This window comes from Carassius carassius, chromosome 45 (genome assembly GCF_963082965.1).
Source record: "Carassius carassius chromosome 45, fCarCar2.1, whole genome shotgun sequence".
Lineage (NCBI taxonomy): Eukaryota > Metazoa > Chordata > Actinopteri > Cypriniformes > Cyprinidae > Carassius > Carassius carassius.
Window position 1 is genome coordinate 8,568,490 of NC_081799.1, and position 15,997 is coordinate 8,584,486.

General features: G+C 38.4%; 1 protein-coding gene across 5 annotated transcripts in view; it reads left to right on the plus strand.

The window, feature by feature from the left end:
• The window catches only part of unc13bb (unc-13 homolog Bb (C. elegans)), a 100,838-nt gene that overhangs the window by 36,592 nt on the left and 48,249 nt on the right, over positions 1 to 15,997 (plus strand). For all 5 annotated transcript variants that reach the window (XM_059540072.1, XM_059540070.1, XM_059540068.1 and 2 more), the window contains exons 5-8: positions 125 to 248; positions 3,736 to 3,809; positions 6,464 to 6,521; positions 7,222 to 7,435. In XM_059540072.1, coding sequence (XP_059396055.1) covers positions 125 to 248; positions 3,736 to 3,809; positions 6,464 to 6,521; positions 7,222 to 7,435 — 470 coding nt within the window. The remainder of the gene's footprint in view (positions 1 to 124; positions 249 to 3,735; positions 3,810 to 6,463; positions 6,522 to 7,221; positions 7,436 to 15,997) is intronic.

Below are 15,997 nucleotides of genomic sequence, written 5' to 3' on the forward strand. Positions count from 1 at the left end.
ATTTCTTATGGAATGTTTGTAGTCGTTTCATTTCAGTGAACTTGGTCATCAAGCATCAAGCTGTCCTAAATATTCCTCTCTTTCATATGTTTATACTGTAATGATTAACCTTTCCTCTGAACAGGAGGGCCCTGGTGATTGGATATTTCTGGACTCTGAAGTTCTGATGAAGGCAGATGAGATATATGGGACTAAAAATCCAACTCCACATCGGGTCCTGCTGGACACTCGCTTTGAACTGCCCTTCGGTGAGACTGACTCTTTAAAATTTCTTTGTGTAATTTAAAAAAAGTACATCCTTTTGTGTTTTTTTTTTATCATTTATACAATCATACATAAGTTTAGGGTGATTTAAGAATATTTTTTTTAAGAATCGATTTTTACAGTATCACTATTTCTCTGCAAGGACGCATCAAGATGATAGAAATTGATACTAAAGACATTTATAATGTTACAGTAGATTTTAGTTTCAAATGAATTCTGTTCTTTTTATACTGAACACTGAAGTAATGATGCTGGAAATTCACCTTTGCATCACAGGAATTACGTTTTACATCAAAATAGAAAACAGTCATTTCAAATTGTAATAATATTTCACTATTACTGTTTTTACTTTATTTTTGATCAAAAAATGGTGACCTGAAGAGTGTTCTATAAAACCTTTGAATGGTAGTGTTATTCCAAACTTACTATCTTTAGAGGAGCACAAAATAAGAAATTGTAACAGTCCCCAAGCACTGTCTGGCAACTTTATGTAAAAGAGCAGCATGGACATTTTTCAGAACTTCTTATTTTGTTTTTCACATTAAGAATGGCTTGCTGATCTGTTATTTGAAATGCAGCTGCTTGAGATCAATCCCATCTGTCTCTCTGGTGCTTTTGGTTTCCTTTGATTTGTTGAATGTCATCAGGGTTGAGTGGATCTGCTTGCTTTTAATAAAACAGTTTTCAGACTGTCTCTCTAAAACTGCTGATTTATCCAGCATACAGTGGTATAATGTTAAAAGTGACTAATTTTGGGGGGATTTTTCAAATTAAATGCTATCAAATAAAAACAAGCAAAGCTTTTTAGACTTAATTGGCACTGTTTCCTGAGAAATTTCTATGTAACCTAGTGTGACAAGGATCCATGTAGTGGAGATATAAAAGGAGGCTTGAGCTTTTCATTTGCTGGTTGAATTATCACTTTGATTTGCACCTCTTTGTGTAAGACTTAACAAAAATAATTACATTTTTGCCAGCTGTGTCTCCATTGTTAGTGGAGCTATTGGCTGTAAATAAAGTGATCACGCTGCAGGTTGTTGAGATGTGAAAGGTCGGACCTTCGTAAGTGGCACATTTGTCCTGGATACCTGCCATTGATCCCATTCATAAGCCAGGCTGTTTTATCTGAGCACTTTGAAGCTGCTCTCCTCATGTGCCGTATCCCATGTGTCTTCAAAGGGAGCTGCACACAGTATATGATGCTTTGTAGACAATTGTATCCAATTCCAATTTGTTTTCAAATTTGGTTCTCAGGACTGACAGTCTGCCATTTTGCAGGGCAATTTGATTTTAATTGTTCAAACAAGCTAGTCACTGATCAATACATCACACTGTAAAACAATTTGTTGAAATTTACTTGCCATTCCTGAGTGAAAATAGTTTTAAAGAAACCGCAAGTAACAATGAAACTAAACAGGATTTTTAAGTAGAAGGACTAATTTTATTTACAACAGTAAATTTAGTTTTATTTATAACTTCAAAAAATATGCACTTTTTACAGTGCAGCTGTCATGGCAATGACTATAATGACTCGTTTCCACAGAGCGGTGTGGTTCGGTACAGTACGGTACGCAATTATTTCCATTTCCACTGTCAGAAGTTGTGAATGGTACCAAAGTAGTGAACCGTACCACTTTTTTGGTACCCTTCCGTTTGGGTACCTAGCACAGCAAAGGGTACCAAATGGGTGGAGCTAATCTCACTGCAGAACATTGATTGGTTGACTAGAATCGTTGCTTTGAGTGATACAAGGAGATAAAGCTTCTCCTTCACTCGTTCCGCTCTGTCTACTATCGTGTTGGGCTTATTTAAACCAGAGTGCGCAAACACAAAAAAAATATTAACGCGCATTTTATCATTTTATATTTTCTCACCGCTGTTCTCAATATGCATTCTTGTCTGTTCTTGTGGACTTGTGAAACATCATTGCCCACAAGCACGCGTAATTTCCTAAATATTACTGTTATTATATCATGAAATGTAGTTTTAAGAGTTTTTCAGATGAGAATGTAACTGTTTAAAACTCAAATCTGTGGTTTAATTTATGAAAATAGCGGCTATTTGAAAATTTGCAGATTCCGTAGCTCCAGGCGATCACCGGGTGATCAAACACGAGATACAATTTGTATTGGGTTGGCTATGTTTGACAGGCATTCATGTTCTCATGAATCTGTTTTTTTGTGGTCATATCATTTTGGCTGAGCACAAAGTTATGTTTTACATTTATATATTTAATTTGAACTTTACTATAGTACACAGCAATGACTTTGTATCATACGTTTGACTGAACTGTTTGCTTTTGTCTTTATTTCCCTTATATAAACCTCTTATACTTTGTACTCATACTTTTATTATGGCTATTATTGTTCATTAAAACTGACAATTAACAAAAAGGGGCAGAGTTGTTTTTATTTTTGCGGTTCATTGTCGATCCCTACTTTCCAGCATACACCACGCCTTCCAAGCAAGGGTACTATTGGCAGTGGAAACTACAAGCCTGATCAGAGTTACCCATACCAAATCATACTGTACTGAACTGTACTGTACTGTACCGCTCAGTGGAAACAAGCCATAAAACAAGAGTCTGATTGTCCAGACATAAACTGGTTTTAAACTTCATATAATGTGCTTTACTTTTGGTTTGCAGACGTTTCTTTGCTGTTCAGACTACCAACAATAGTTTCAAACGACATATTAATATATTTTAGATCTGCTTTGCAAACATGTTTCTTTGCTGTGTAGACTACAAACAATGAAAATTATTTCTTGATCTGGTTTAAACCTACCTATAAATCTGATTTAGATCTGGTTTGCAAATGTTTTTTGCTGATACGACTACAAACAATGAAACCATTTTCTTAATCTGGTTTCAAAATACCTATAAATGTGCTTTAGATCTGGTTTGCAAACATGTTTCTTTGCTGTTAAGACTTCAAACAATGAAACCAGTTTCTTGATCTGGCATCAAAATACCTTTGAATGTGTTTTACTGTAGATTTGGTCAGACTAAACAATGAAAACAATTTCAGTTGTATAAGTAAAAGTTTTTTTCCCCCTACCTTTATGGCTTTTTGTTGAACTGCTGCACAAATTGTTTGTACATGCTGTTTTTTTATTAATGCACAAATGTTGCAAACATGGCTTGTTTGCGAAGTAACAAATATAGTCAATATTTTCAGTTTGAACTAAAATAAACTACTTTTTCCCTTCCACTAAAAATATTGCGGAAAAAGGAGCTAAAGTCTGACGGCACAACATCGCCTTTGTTCCTATACTTGCTTTTAAAGTGAAGTGTCAAGTAATGCTCTGTTGTTTAACTGGCAGACTATTTTTAAGATCCCTTGGCCAAGTAGCTCATTATACATTTAAAATGTCTGAATACATAATCATAACGTTTTAGCACATGTAAATGGTCTGCATATGGTTTTATGTCTTGGACTGCAACACTCATGACTCTCTATGATTTTGCAGAAATCCCAGAGGATGAGGCTCGATACTGGACCGGCAAACTGGAACGCATCAATGCTATGGGTGTTCATGATGAGGTAAGACCTGTGCATGTGCAGCTTAACAACAGCATGTTTTCAATATTTCAGAACATATGAGCTTTGTTATCAAACAAGAGTCCACACTGACTGTCATTGCATATAAATTATATGAGAATAGGTTGCATGACAATTTTCTTAATGCATTTATCATTGTCTTTGGCTACAGTTGTCGTTGTAATTTGCATCTAAAAAGGAAGTGTAGGCAGTGTTTACCAGAATCACAAAATTCCTTTTAGCTTTGCTCAGCATTATACACTTTACTGTGAAGTAATGAGTAACTATAAACTTAAGATTAATTTCGAGATGCCTATTAAATTTTGATGCCTATTATGTTTCTTTTGCCTAAACAGCTGATGTATATGATTTGAAACTAATATTAGTTTTATGCATTGACATAACTGATAGTGTGTTACTGTAACATTAGTTCATTAGTTTTGAGGTAGAAATTGTATACTGTATATGAATTGAAAAATATTACATCTCGTTTTACTTTTGATTATAGCTGTTTTTGTGAAAAATAAAAATATTAATAGTTAATATTTACATATTAGAATATTTTATTTAAAATGATGTTTACCATTTTAGTAAAAATATTAAAGTGTATACCACTTTGACTTTTTGCTTCACACACGAATCATTCCTGACAGCTAAAATAATAAGATTTTAGTACTTGAATCTAATTTGAGATGGGTTAAAATAATTTAGATTATATCTCAACCACCATTATAATCATCCTTTTTGTAAGATGCAATAAATTAATCATTGTCTTGCTTGTCATGGCTATTCAGTTATTTTGGACACTTATTAATGTTTATATTAAATCATGGCAGGTATGTTGTAGTCTGAGAGTTCTAAATGTAGGTCTGATCATAATTCCATTTTTTTTTTTGGTTTCCTCTTGGTTATTTCATAATTAGTGTCACAGCTTTGGTATGTGGTCAGCATGTGTGTGTTCTGAGCAGTTTTTTAGTTTTTGTTTTTTTGGTGTGTGCATTGTTGTGATCGATTAATAAAATACACATATGGGTATTTGCCTAGGACCTTGTATTGTAATCATCATTTATATATATATATATATAAATGGTCAGTACAGACCAAAAGTTTGGACACACCTTCTCACTCAAAGATTTTTTTTTATTTTCATGACTATGAAAATTGTAGATTCAAACTGAAGGCATCAAAACTATGAATTAACAAATGTGGAATTATATATGGAATTATATACATAACAAAAAAGTGTGAAACAACTGAAAATATGTCATATTGTAGGTTCTTCAAAGTAGCCACCTTTTGCTTTGATTACTGCTTTGCACACTCTTGGCATTCTCTTGATGAGCTTCAAGAGGTAGTCACCTGAAATGGTCTTCCAACAGTTTTGAAGGAGTTCCTAGAGATGCTTAGCACTTGTTGGCCCTTTTGCCTTCTGTCTGTCTGTCATAGTCATGAAAATAAAGAAAACTCTTTGAATGAGAAGGTGTGCCCAAACTTTTGGTCTGTACTGTGTGTATATATACCCAGGTCCTGTCCAAATCCACTTTTGCTATTTTAACGGTGGGAAAACGGTTGGCGCGCATGGTCTAAACGGGTAGTCCCTATTCTCTTAATGAGTAATGGGTGTTTTTTGGGTGTAAATAGCAATAAACCAATCAGAGTCTCTTCTTCCATTCCCTTTAAGAGCCAGCTGTGTTCGTGCCATGACGGATTTGCTATTTACACGGCGGAATTTGTCAAGCGCAAAGACAGAACGCGTCTCTGGGATGAACGGAGCTGCTCGTGTGCGAGCAAATAGATAGATAGCCTAATTCTGATACATGTGATGACTATCCATTATGACATGTAGGCATATATATATTTATATTTATATATATATATATATATATATATATATATATATATATATATATAGCCTACAAATAAATGCATTGCAATCCTTTAATTTTTAATATTTGGCATGTTTGTGTGCTGCTGTGCGTCCCTGTGTTTAATAAGCAGCGTGTACGCGTGTTGCAGACCCGCCTATACTTACACGCTCTTAAAATAACAAAGAAAAAACATTGCGCCAGACTTTAGACCATGTTTGAGTTGTTCTATGTCGCAGTCTATTTTCAGCTCCTTAAAATAGCAATGCGCCTGAACACACCTCTTTTATAGACTAGCACGCCCATGGGCGCACAAATGAGCACAAATGCATTTGCTAATTAAACGACGTGGCGCTGGACGGGAAAATGCGAACGGTGCCAGACTGTTTTTTTTTTTTTTTTTAAAGCAACAATATTGTTCGTATATTGCCCTACTCCTGCTGTTGGACTATAACATGTCGTACCACAGGACCTCAACTTTCAAATATTTTATATCAGATATTATGTACAGCAGATACACCATGTCTACTGTACGCATTTCAAAAAATGAAGCCAAATCAAGGAAGTCCTTAAATTAACCAGTCTCTTGACACACACGCACACTCACACTCACACGTACACAAACTGATTGAAGTGAGTTTTGCTGTGAATTTGCATGTTATTTTATTTATTGAAATGTGCATGTTCAGTAACTGAGGTTGTTAATTGCTTTAATAGTAATTAATTATAATTTGTACATTATACTTTTTTCTTGTTGTCTCTTAACCCCTTCGTTTACTCTCCTTGTGTCAGTTTCCCTTACAGGATGAAGTAGCGGGACGCCACCTTCCCTGCGCTGCCTCTCAATGCTGTGAGTGACAACATCCCACACTAGATGGAGCCTCAGCATCATGCCTGATGCTTCATTGTGCTCTCCACTCCTTTACACGCTGCTTCTTGTCACCTTTGAGTAGCATAAATGTTAACAAACAATCTGTTCACAGCGTATATGTTCAAAAATTGTTTCACTCAAGCACAAGTGAATTCACATTAGAATTGCAATATCAGTCTTTGTAAATGATTTTGTTTTTGCACATCATCTTTCACTCTTGATTTTTAATTTCACCAGGCAACTATTTTGGATGGGCCGACAGTCAGAGTATGTAATGTGTATTCAGATTTTATATAGTTACCCTTTACTCTAGATTATTCCCTGGAACCCCCACTGGACCCTCAAAATAAATATTCTTTCATATGCGCCCCTAAGTGTTGAGATTTTCATGCACAGTTGCACAGATAAATTAAAATACAACACAAAGCATGAATTTTCCCCAAGTTTCCTTGAGTTTTTACCTTTTTAAAATGTGTTCTTTGTGTACATTGTGAGCTCCTTGTTTTGATTCTCCTGCACTTACTTCCTTGTACTTGTTTATAACATGTGACTACTTTGTTGCATAGATGAGCAATGAGATTTGGCTTTGACATTTTTCATGTAATCTTTTGTTTACCGTAACATATTTTATATATAAAAACTGAATTTTTTTTCTTACCTGTAATGTTTCCCTGTCTAGCTTTGGATGACCTGGATAGTGCAGTGGATGATAGAGACAGTGACTACAGGAGTGAGACGAGCAGTAGTTTACCTCCACGCTACCACACTACAGCCCAGCCCAACTCTTCACTTCACCAGTATCCCATGGGGCCACGCTTTCAGCAGCACATGGATTCCTGTGCTGACTCTTTGCACAGCTTTGAATTTGATTATAGAGATCACCATGCAAGCAGGTACATTCTGTTCTTATAAGAACTGTATGCATCCATATAGTTCTATGCAGTCTTTGTGTAAAATAGCGCCAGTTTTACTTTTAACTCTGAATGTAATGGCTCTGGGATGGTAATTTCCATAACGCAGCTGTCAAATAGCAATTTATATATATATATGGTTGCAGATTATCCCTGTTTGTAATGCTGAACTTTAAACTTGCAATTTGAGGACGGATTTCTAGTCTTTTAGACTTTGTGATTTGTGTAAGAGAAAGAAACTGAAATGTGGTATTCTGTGATTGTGGTTAATCAGAGTCTCTTGTGTGGCCTAGTACAGAGCTAATCCGGATAATTCCTTTGCATCAGATCCTTTTTAAAAATACAGAGATTGTATTTCTTGTGATCATTAAGTTATGGTTGAAATTACATTTGTGTGTAATTTATGGATTTCTTTATGTATGCATGCTTAATTTTGGGGGTTGATTTAAAAATCTGTTTATTAGCGAGGTGAAAAGCATTTACTTGTTCAGTAAGGACTGTACTTTTCACATTACATTTCTGATAATGTGCTTAATTTTTTTGTTTCATTTCACAACTTTAGTGCATCACTATTATCATGTTCTTGCTCTCAGCAGCTTATATCTCTTATGTTGAAATACATATTTTTTCTTTCTTTCCCCCTCCTTTTTATCCTCTTCCATCCTTTTTAATCTCTGCTAGAATTCCTAATCATAGGGGTAGAGTTAGGATTGTCCCAGTAGATTCAGGCATGGGTGTGGAGGATTGGGAGGTCAAATACAAACTACAGGGTAAAAGTACCCTTTGTGAGTTCCTTGATAGAGAAGAGCAGGCATGGATTGAGGAACATGGCAGAAAAAATAATCTTTCTCATATTGAAAAGGCTTGTCAGAATCCCATAGCCAGCCAGTTGTCTCCAATCAAAAACAAAAATGCTTCATTAAATGCCGCTTACCCAGAAGGCTATGCTACTATTGACCGAAGGCGAAGGAAAAAAATCCGGGACCCAGGAGGGCTGGAGCATGTTGGAGCAGAGCATTTCCCACCAGATCTTGCATTTCTCCGTCAAAAACGAACTGAGCTTGTGTTACGCCAAGTGAAAGAAATGGAAGAGGCTGATGAAAACATGATGCCATGCCTGAAACCATACAAAAATGGCTTACTCTACAAAACAAGAATGTGGGCCAAAAATAAAATAGAAAACACACTGGAGAATTATGTTGCATATCAAGAGGAAGAAGCAGCTAGACAGAGGGAAGATACAGGCTTTGATTCTGAGGGCTCAGATGAGCTACAGTATTCCATTGGCTCTGAGGAGGAGTTGGAGGAAATGACCTCTTTAGCTAAGGCGCTCAGGGCTGAGGAGAGGAAAAATTATAGCCACTATGGATATTTCTCAACATATGGTAGCCAAACTGAGAGGCTTCAAGGTTACCGTGATAAGAAGAATGGAAAAAGTAAAATTGGTGGATGGGCTCCAGAGGTCATGCTGTCTCCTGTTGAGGAACCTAGTGATGAATATGTTGATCCTATAGATGAGCTGCAGTGCCTGGTTGAAACTGTATCAGAATATCTAGCTGAAAAAGAAGAGGAAATCAGTAAATATGGATCTTTACCCAAGTCTAACAAATCAAGGCTGTCATCTCAGGGTAGTGCAAAAACTGAATCCATTGGAGAAGAGCAAGGTATCACCTCTAAGGAAGTGAAAGATAAACCCATAGATGCCAAAGAAAGCAATTCAAGTGGTACTTCTGACCATGGAGTGGCAGGGATGAAGAATGCCATGAGTTCATTGTTTAGCTCTTTAACAGATAAAGTTGTATCAAGCTCAAAACAAGTGGACTTGTTGAAGTCTGTTGAACAGTCAGAGAATCCAAGTTATGTTCCTGTTAGTTCTGGTATATCAAAATTGTTTTCCTTCATTCCAAAGTCTGCAAATCCCACACCAGTAGCTGTAGTATCCCCTACTCAGGATCCTCAGTGTGATAGGAAGTTTTCAGTGCCACCTAATTTGCCTTTCCAGCCATCTGATGCTAAATTGCAAAAGGTGGACCACTCAACTCAACCAATCAGAAATGACCCCAACAAATACAGTGTTGTCACAGCTCACAATGAGACATCGTCTTCTCTGAATTCAGTATTGGGAGAGGGGAACAATTTAACTGGAGATAGTGTTGTGAATGGAACAGCCAAAAGTTTTACTTTTGATGTGGGGAAAATGCATCCAGGTGATCAGTCCAGAGCTTCGAATTGCAATACAAAACTCCATACAATGACACATGCATATAAAGTTGCTGATGGTGAAAAAACTAAAGGTTTTAAAAATATCTCCAATGATAAAAATAGTGAAAAGACACACACTGGGCCTATAACACAAAAAGCTGCTGAAGAGTCAGGATTTTTCAGTCCTTTTAAGAAATCTATCAGTTCATTAATCTCACCTGGACCTCCAGTGCCTCCTCAGACTCAAACACAGACAGTTTTTCCTGTTTTCAGATCAGCAGAAGACATTAGGGTAGAAAAACTTTCAGGCCAGTCCTCCATCACAAAACAAGCTTTTGTCTCTTCTGACAATGTATCTGTCCCACAACCTCCAAAGGCAGAAGGAGGGCTGTTTTCTGGATTGTTTAAGTTTGCATCTGGTGAGGATTCAAGTATATCCAAAAGTATGCCACAAAACTTGGTTAAGACGGATCAAACTCTTAATGCCCCAAACAAAATTGTAGGTGTAATTCCATCTTCGGTTCATGACAATGCAAAATCAACAACACCGAACCATAAAGAACCTGAGGCAACTGTTAAGGGGAACACCGAAACAGGTTGGTTTTCTTCTCTTTTTAAGATGGCACCAACTGAAGATCTGCAGCCTGTTACTCCACATGCCCAAAGGCCTAATATTCAGAACTCTCCACTTTCTCCAGCATCAAATCAAAATGTACCTAGGATGCAACATCAGAATCCATCTTTGGCTAAAGAACAAATGCAATTTAGGCACCAACATCCTGGTCCAACTGAAGTCCCTCATGATACAGAACAAAAAGCATCTCAACATGAACGTCAGGGCCTGTTCTCTGGTTTGTTTAAATCAGTTGCATCTGATGATGCATCAGTTGCCCAAGCATCTACTAATCAACCACACCAAGGAGGCTTACTCTCAGGAATCATGAAATTTGCTTCTACAGGTGATATGACCACAGGTAATCAACTCAATCAGTCACAACAAAAGAGTCACTCTGCTCAAATAATAAATCAACAAACCCAACCTCACACCCAACAAAGTGTACCTAAACCTCTTTCCCCAGGGCCATTAAATGTTTCCTCCACAGGAAATAGCCTCCAACAAAAAGACTTTCAGCAGCCATCAACAATTGCAAGTGCACCACCTCAACAGGGAAGTATTTTATCTGGCCTTTTTAGATTTGCCACCACTAACAATGTTTCAGACACTGAAACAAAAATCTCCCAGGACCAACAAAAATCATCAAGTGCAAGTGCCTCTCAAGATCCTTTACAGCTTAATGCTGAGAGACAGCGTTGCAACCTTCTTCAGCAGTCCAGAGTCCAAAATAAGCAATCAGACCAACATCTGAAAGGCATATTAGATGGCTCTAGACAAAGTGTATCCCATCAAGGACCTTCTCAACAAGATGGCATTCTGTCTGGACTTTTCAAGTTTTCCTCCTCAGAAGTTTCTGTCCCTCAATCAACTCAACAAATACAGGCATTTAACAATCAGTCCACTCCGCTTCAGCCAAAAAAAATTGTGATTGGACAAAGCCAACCATCTCAAGAACGAAAACCCCAGTCAGGTGGACTCTTTGCTGCCTTTCTCAAAACACCCTCCACTGAGTCAAAGGAACTAAATACACCACCTGTTACACAGGAGAGCAAGGAGCATTCTTGTCTGCAGCAGTCCGCTATGACAAATCAAAGTTCTCCTGTAGCCAGGCAAGATACATCCTCTCAGTCAGGAATGTTGTCTGGTCTTTTCAATAAACTCACATCCTCATTTGAAGATGTATCTCCAAACAGACAGAATTCATTTAAATCGAAACAGGAGCAGCAACACATACCAACAGAGATTTCCACTCATCAAGGTCAATTGAATAGAAAGCTACCTCAAATACCTCCTCAGAATCAACATGAACTACAAAACCAAAAGCCCTTTACTCAACAAGGTTTCTTATCTGGAATATTAACCAGGAATACAACAGAGATTTCCTCTGCCAAACCAGAGAATGTGATTATGGAAGGATCACATTTGAAGTTAAATTCTTTAGGACTGCTGAAACACAAAGTATCTGACCCAAATAATGTGCCAAACACCTGTGACACAGAGAGCCTTGATTTGAGGACTCCAGCAAGTTATGCTCGGTCACAACAAAACCGTGCTGCATACACATCTAATAGCACCAGTAATATACCCCTCTTATATAGCTCACAAAACTTTTTGCTCTCAAGCCAAATAAGAAACGCGTCATACAGCACTGAAAATCTTAGTAGCCTCTCTCTTGGTTACCCATCTCAAGTGGTAATGTCACAGGAGTATTTAAGGCAGAGTTATCCATCCTTACATGGTGTATCTGATCAATATGTCAACCCACAAGTCTCTTCTTCATATGCATTGGGACTTAGTCCCAATGATGAACAGTCATGGATCCAAGAATCTATATTGTGGCAACAGCTGAATGATCAGTCATTAGGCAGCTATTCTGATGGACATGGAAATATAGCTAGTGATCAATTCCACAAATCTTCTCAGTGTCTGAATAAGATAGACGTGGATGTTAATCAACAATATTGTCCTACTCAGCCATGGATGAGTTTGCACACTTACCAAGAAGAGAACAATATTCAACCAGAGTATTCCAAATATATTCGCCATAGTTCAATGAGACCGAGATTGTGGAATAGCCACAACAGTTTGGATGTTATTAGTAGTCAGGAATTTGAGGGTGTATTGAATTTGAGCATTAAGAATAATGCTAAATTAGGAAAGTGGCACTCATTTAGTGCAGATAGTTGTTACAGTCTAAACAGTGTTTCATATCATGAGGGATATTATGAGGAAACACCTCCACTTCTGTCTTATTCCGCTAATGGACAGGTTATATATCAAGGCACATCAGAAATTTGCAGTCAACCTGGGAATAATGGAAGCTATATTAATGTAGCTACATATCCCAATCCATGGAATTACTCCTCAACAAGTAACACTGATATGGAGGAACATGTGTATCTTGAGGAGTCCGAGTGGTATCAGCAATGGCTTTCACTTATGGACCAAGGGATGTGGTGGCCAGCAGATGCTGGAGATTGTGGATATTTTGTCTACACTGATTATGAGTACATTTACGCTCTACTGACAGATGTGTCTGGGCAGTATGTCTATGCATGTGCTCCAGAACAAGACTGGGGAAATACAGGGGACTTATGTCCTAATGCCTGGCTGAATAATGAGATGGTTAAAGTTTGTGGTTTTAAGATTCCTCTCTACAATGAAGATGAACTCCTTTGGATTCCAGGGCAAGACCAAAGTGAAGCTGAACTTCTGACCGCACCACTTGACTTGTCGGCAGCCTATAGAAAAGGTAACCAAATCATGAATCTGAACCTAGATTGTTTCTCTTGGATGTTTGAGGATTCTATTCTTAATCAAAGACAGCAAGCTCTGGATTTTTCCACTTATCAGTTTAACAAGGTTAAGATGGATACAAAACAACAGCTCCAAAATAACTTTGGGTACAGGAATCCTGGTCAGGAAGCTGTTGACCTCTCATATCATGGTGCCAACCACAACAATACAAATCTCAATAGCAGAGAAATAAAAGAACTGCTATCCCAGAAGGTTTCTATTTCATTTGGTGCTACCTCAACCACAAATTCACCTACAATGGGTGTCTACAGCTGCTATCAGCCTCAACAGAGGCGACGTTCATACACTGGTGTGCAAGTAAAGCATATAGATGATGTTTCAGATGAGGAGTGGAGAAAGAGAGTACATTCTGGAGAGGAGCAGCCCAATCAACCCATTAAGAAAATATCCTCTTTTCTATCCTCAATTGTTGGCAAATGTTCTGATTCAGAATCAACCAAAAATATCTCAAGGACGCCTAATGTCAAAGATGCTCCATACAAAGGACAAATTCAAAGCAAATTTACTAAAGCCTCTGAAAACCGACTTGGTGATCTGCAAGCCAAAAACATAATCTCAACAGGTTTTCAAAGTCTTAAATCAAAAATCATAAAGGAAGACTCCTCACGTGCAACAACTCAATCAGAGAGCACAAATCACTTGGCATCCAGACCAATTTCAACAGTATCATCTCCAACACAGTCACCAGCTTCCACAACTCCTCAAGGTGCATCCACTTTAAGCTCTTCTCAGAAACCCAAATTGGCAAGACAAGCCACAATGTCCCAACAGTCCTCTGTTCCTTTAACATCTGTTGGTTATACTACTTCAATTTCAGGACACTGCTCAAGTGCAACCTCACCATCGACTTCTCCAGAAGTTTCTCAGCCGGTAGATACACATGGTGGAAAGCCATCTAAGCAGTCTGGTGGGATTTTAACCTTTTTCAAGACTGCAGTGGGGATAGAAGAGGTAAAGTCAGATCCCTCTAAATCTACTCTGTCATCTAGACAACCAGAGAAAAATGGATCTGCTTCTGCTGGCAGAAAAGACTCAACAACAAATCAAGACAAAACAAGACAAAGCCTTTTGGGGTCAATAGGTGATATTTTTAACATAGAAAGTCCTTCACAACCAAAGACAAATCTGCAACATTCTCCCTCACACCTGCAATCAACTAACGTACTAAATTATGTGAACAAAGAGCGCTGCCAAACAAAAACAATGCCTAAAGGAATTCAGAAACAACAAACAGTAAGTCCCTCTGGACAAGGCAGTCAGTCAGAATTACCTAGTGTATCACAGTCATTTCAAGAAAGGAGTGTCTCATCATCTCAGATATTTTCCCCTGAAGCTAACAAGTTGCCAATACCAGGGAGATCTCAAACTATGCCACCAACTGGGGAGACAAAACCAGAAGCCCCCTCCAAGCAATCTGGTGGCTTGTTTGGTTTCTCTGTTGGGGATATGTTTTCTGGGGCCACAGCCTCTAAAGAAGAAGGTAAAGGGCTGCTGTCCATATTTGGTGGTTCCAGTCAACAACAAGCTCCATCTCAATCTGGATCTGCCTCTCCTCAAGAAAAAATGGATGGTGCATCTTCAAAAGAGCCACTAGGCAAAAACATCCTGACTTTGTTTGGAGGTTCCAGTATTCAACAGACTTCACCACCATCTGGATCCTCAAGTCAAACGCACACACCAGGATCTGCTCCTCTCAAAGAAACTCAAGGTCTGAATTTATTTTCTGTGTTCAGTGGCACTAGTACACAGCAGTCTTCAACACAACCTGATTCTTGTAATCAGAAACAAACACCAGGCGCTATCCCTCCAAAGGAAACATCAGCTATGGGGTTACTCTCCATGATAAGTGGTTCTGGTACTCAGCAGACTTCACCTGGATCTGGAGCTGATCCACCAAAAGATCCACCAGTAACAGGATTGCTATCTATGTTCAGTAGCCCTAATCAACATCAGACTTCACAACCACACTCTACCACACAGCCTGCACGCCAAGGAAATGGACAACAAAAAGAGCCCCTGGGTAAAAGTTTATTTTCTATGTTTGGTGGTTCAGGGCAACAATCTTCACAGCAGACAGGATCAATTTTTGGTGGTATATTAGGTGGATCTTCAAGCTCTACTGAGAGTCCAGCAAAAGGTTTGTTCTCTATGTTTGGAGCACAAAGCCCACAACCACCAACTACCAGAGTTCCAGGCACTGTCTCTACTAATGAGCAGACAGTTAAACGTACTTATTTGTTGGATGGGTCTAACTCCCAACAAACTTCACCACAGTCTGTCTCTTCTTCTACAAAAGGAGCTACCCTTTCAAAGGAACCACTTAAAGACAGTCCAGCAAAGGGTTTAATTTTGGACTCTGGAATAGCCAGTCACCCAACAGCATTCCAGAAAGGCTTGACTCCTGAGTCTGTTGTCCCATCGAATGAGCCATCAGTAAATGAAATGCCCTCCTTGTTTAGTGCAACTAGCTCTCAGGAATACCCACAACAATCTGATTCAGTGTCAACTTCTATTTCCCTTGATAGTAAAGAGTCAAAAGAGTCTCAAGGTAAAGACTTGATCACTGGACAAATTCCACAGCCAGGTTCTTCTCAACCCACCTCACTTCCAAGTGGATTGCTATCAAATGAAACCCCTGGTAAAGGTCTTTTGGCAAACCTTGCTGGGGCTATAATTCAGCCAAGTGAGACACCAGTTACACCAAGCTGTGATCCAACTGTATCAGCACCAAAAATCCCACAAGAAGTATTGACAACTGTTGTTGGTAGATTGGCATCTTCTGAATCTAACCAGATACCGGCACACCAGGAGGATTCCTCTGCTCAGGGTGTAGTACCACCAAAAGAGGGAGCGACCTCAGGCTTGTTGTCAATGTTTTCAGGGTCAGGTTCTCAAAATGCTTCTTCTCA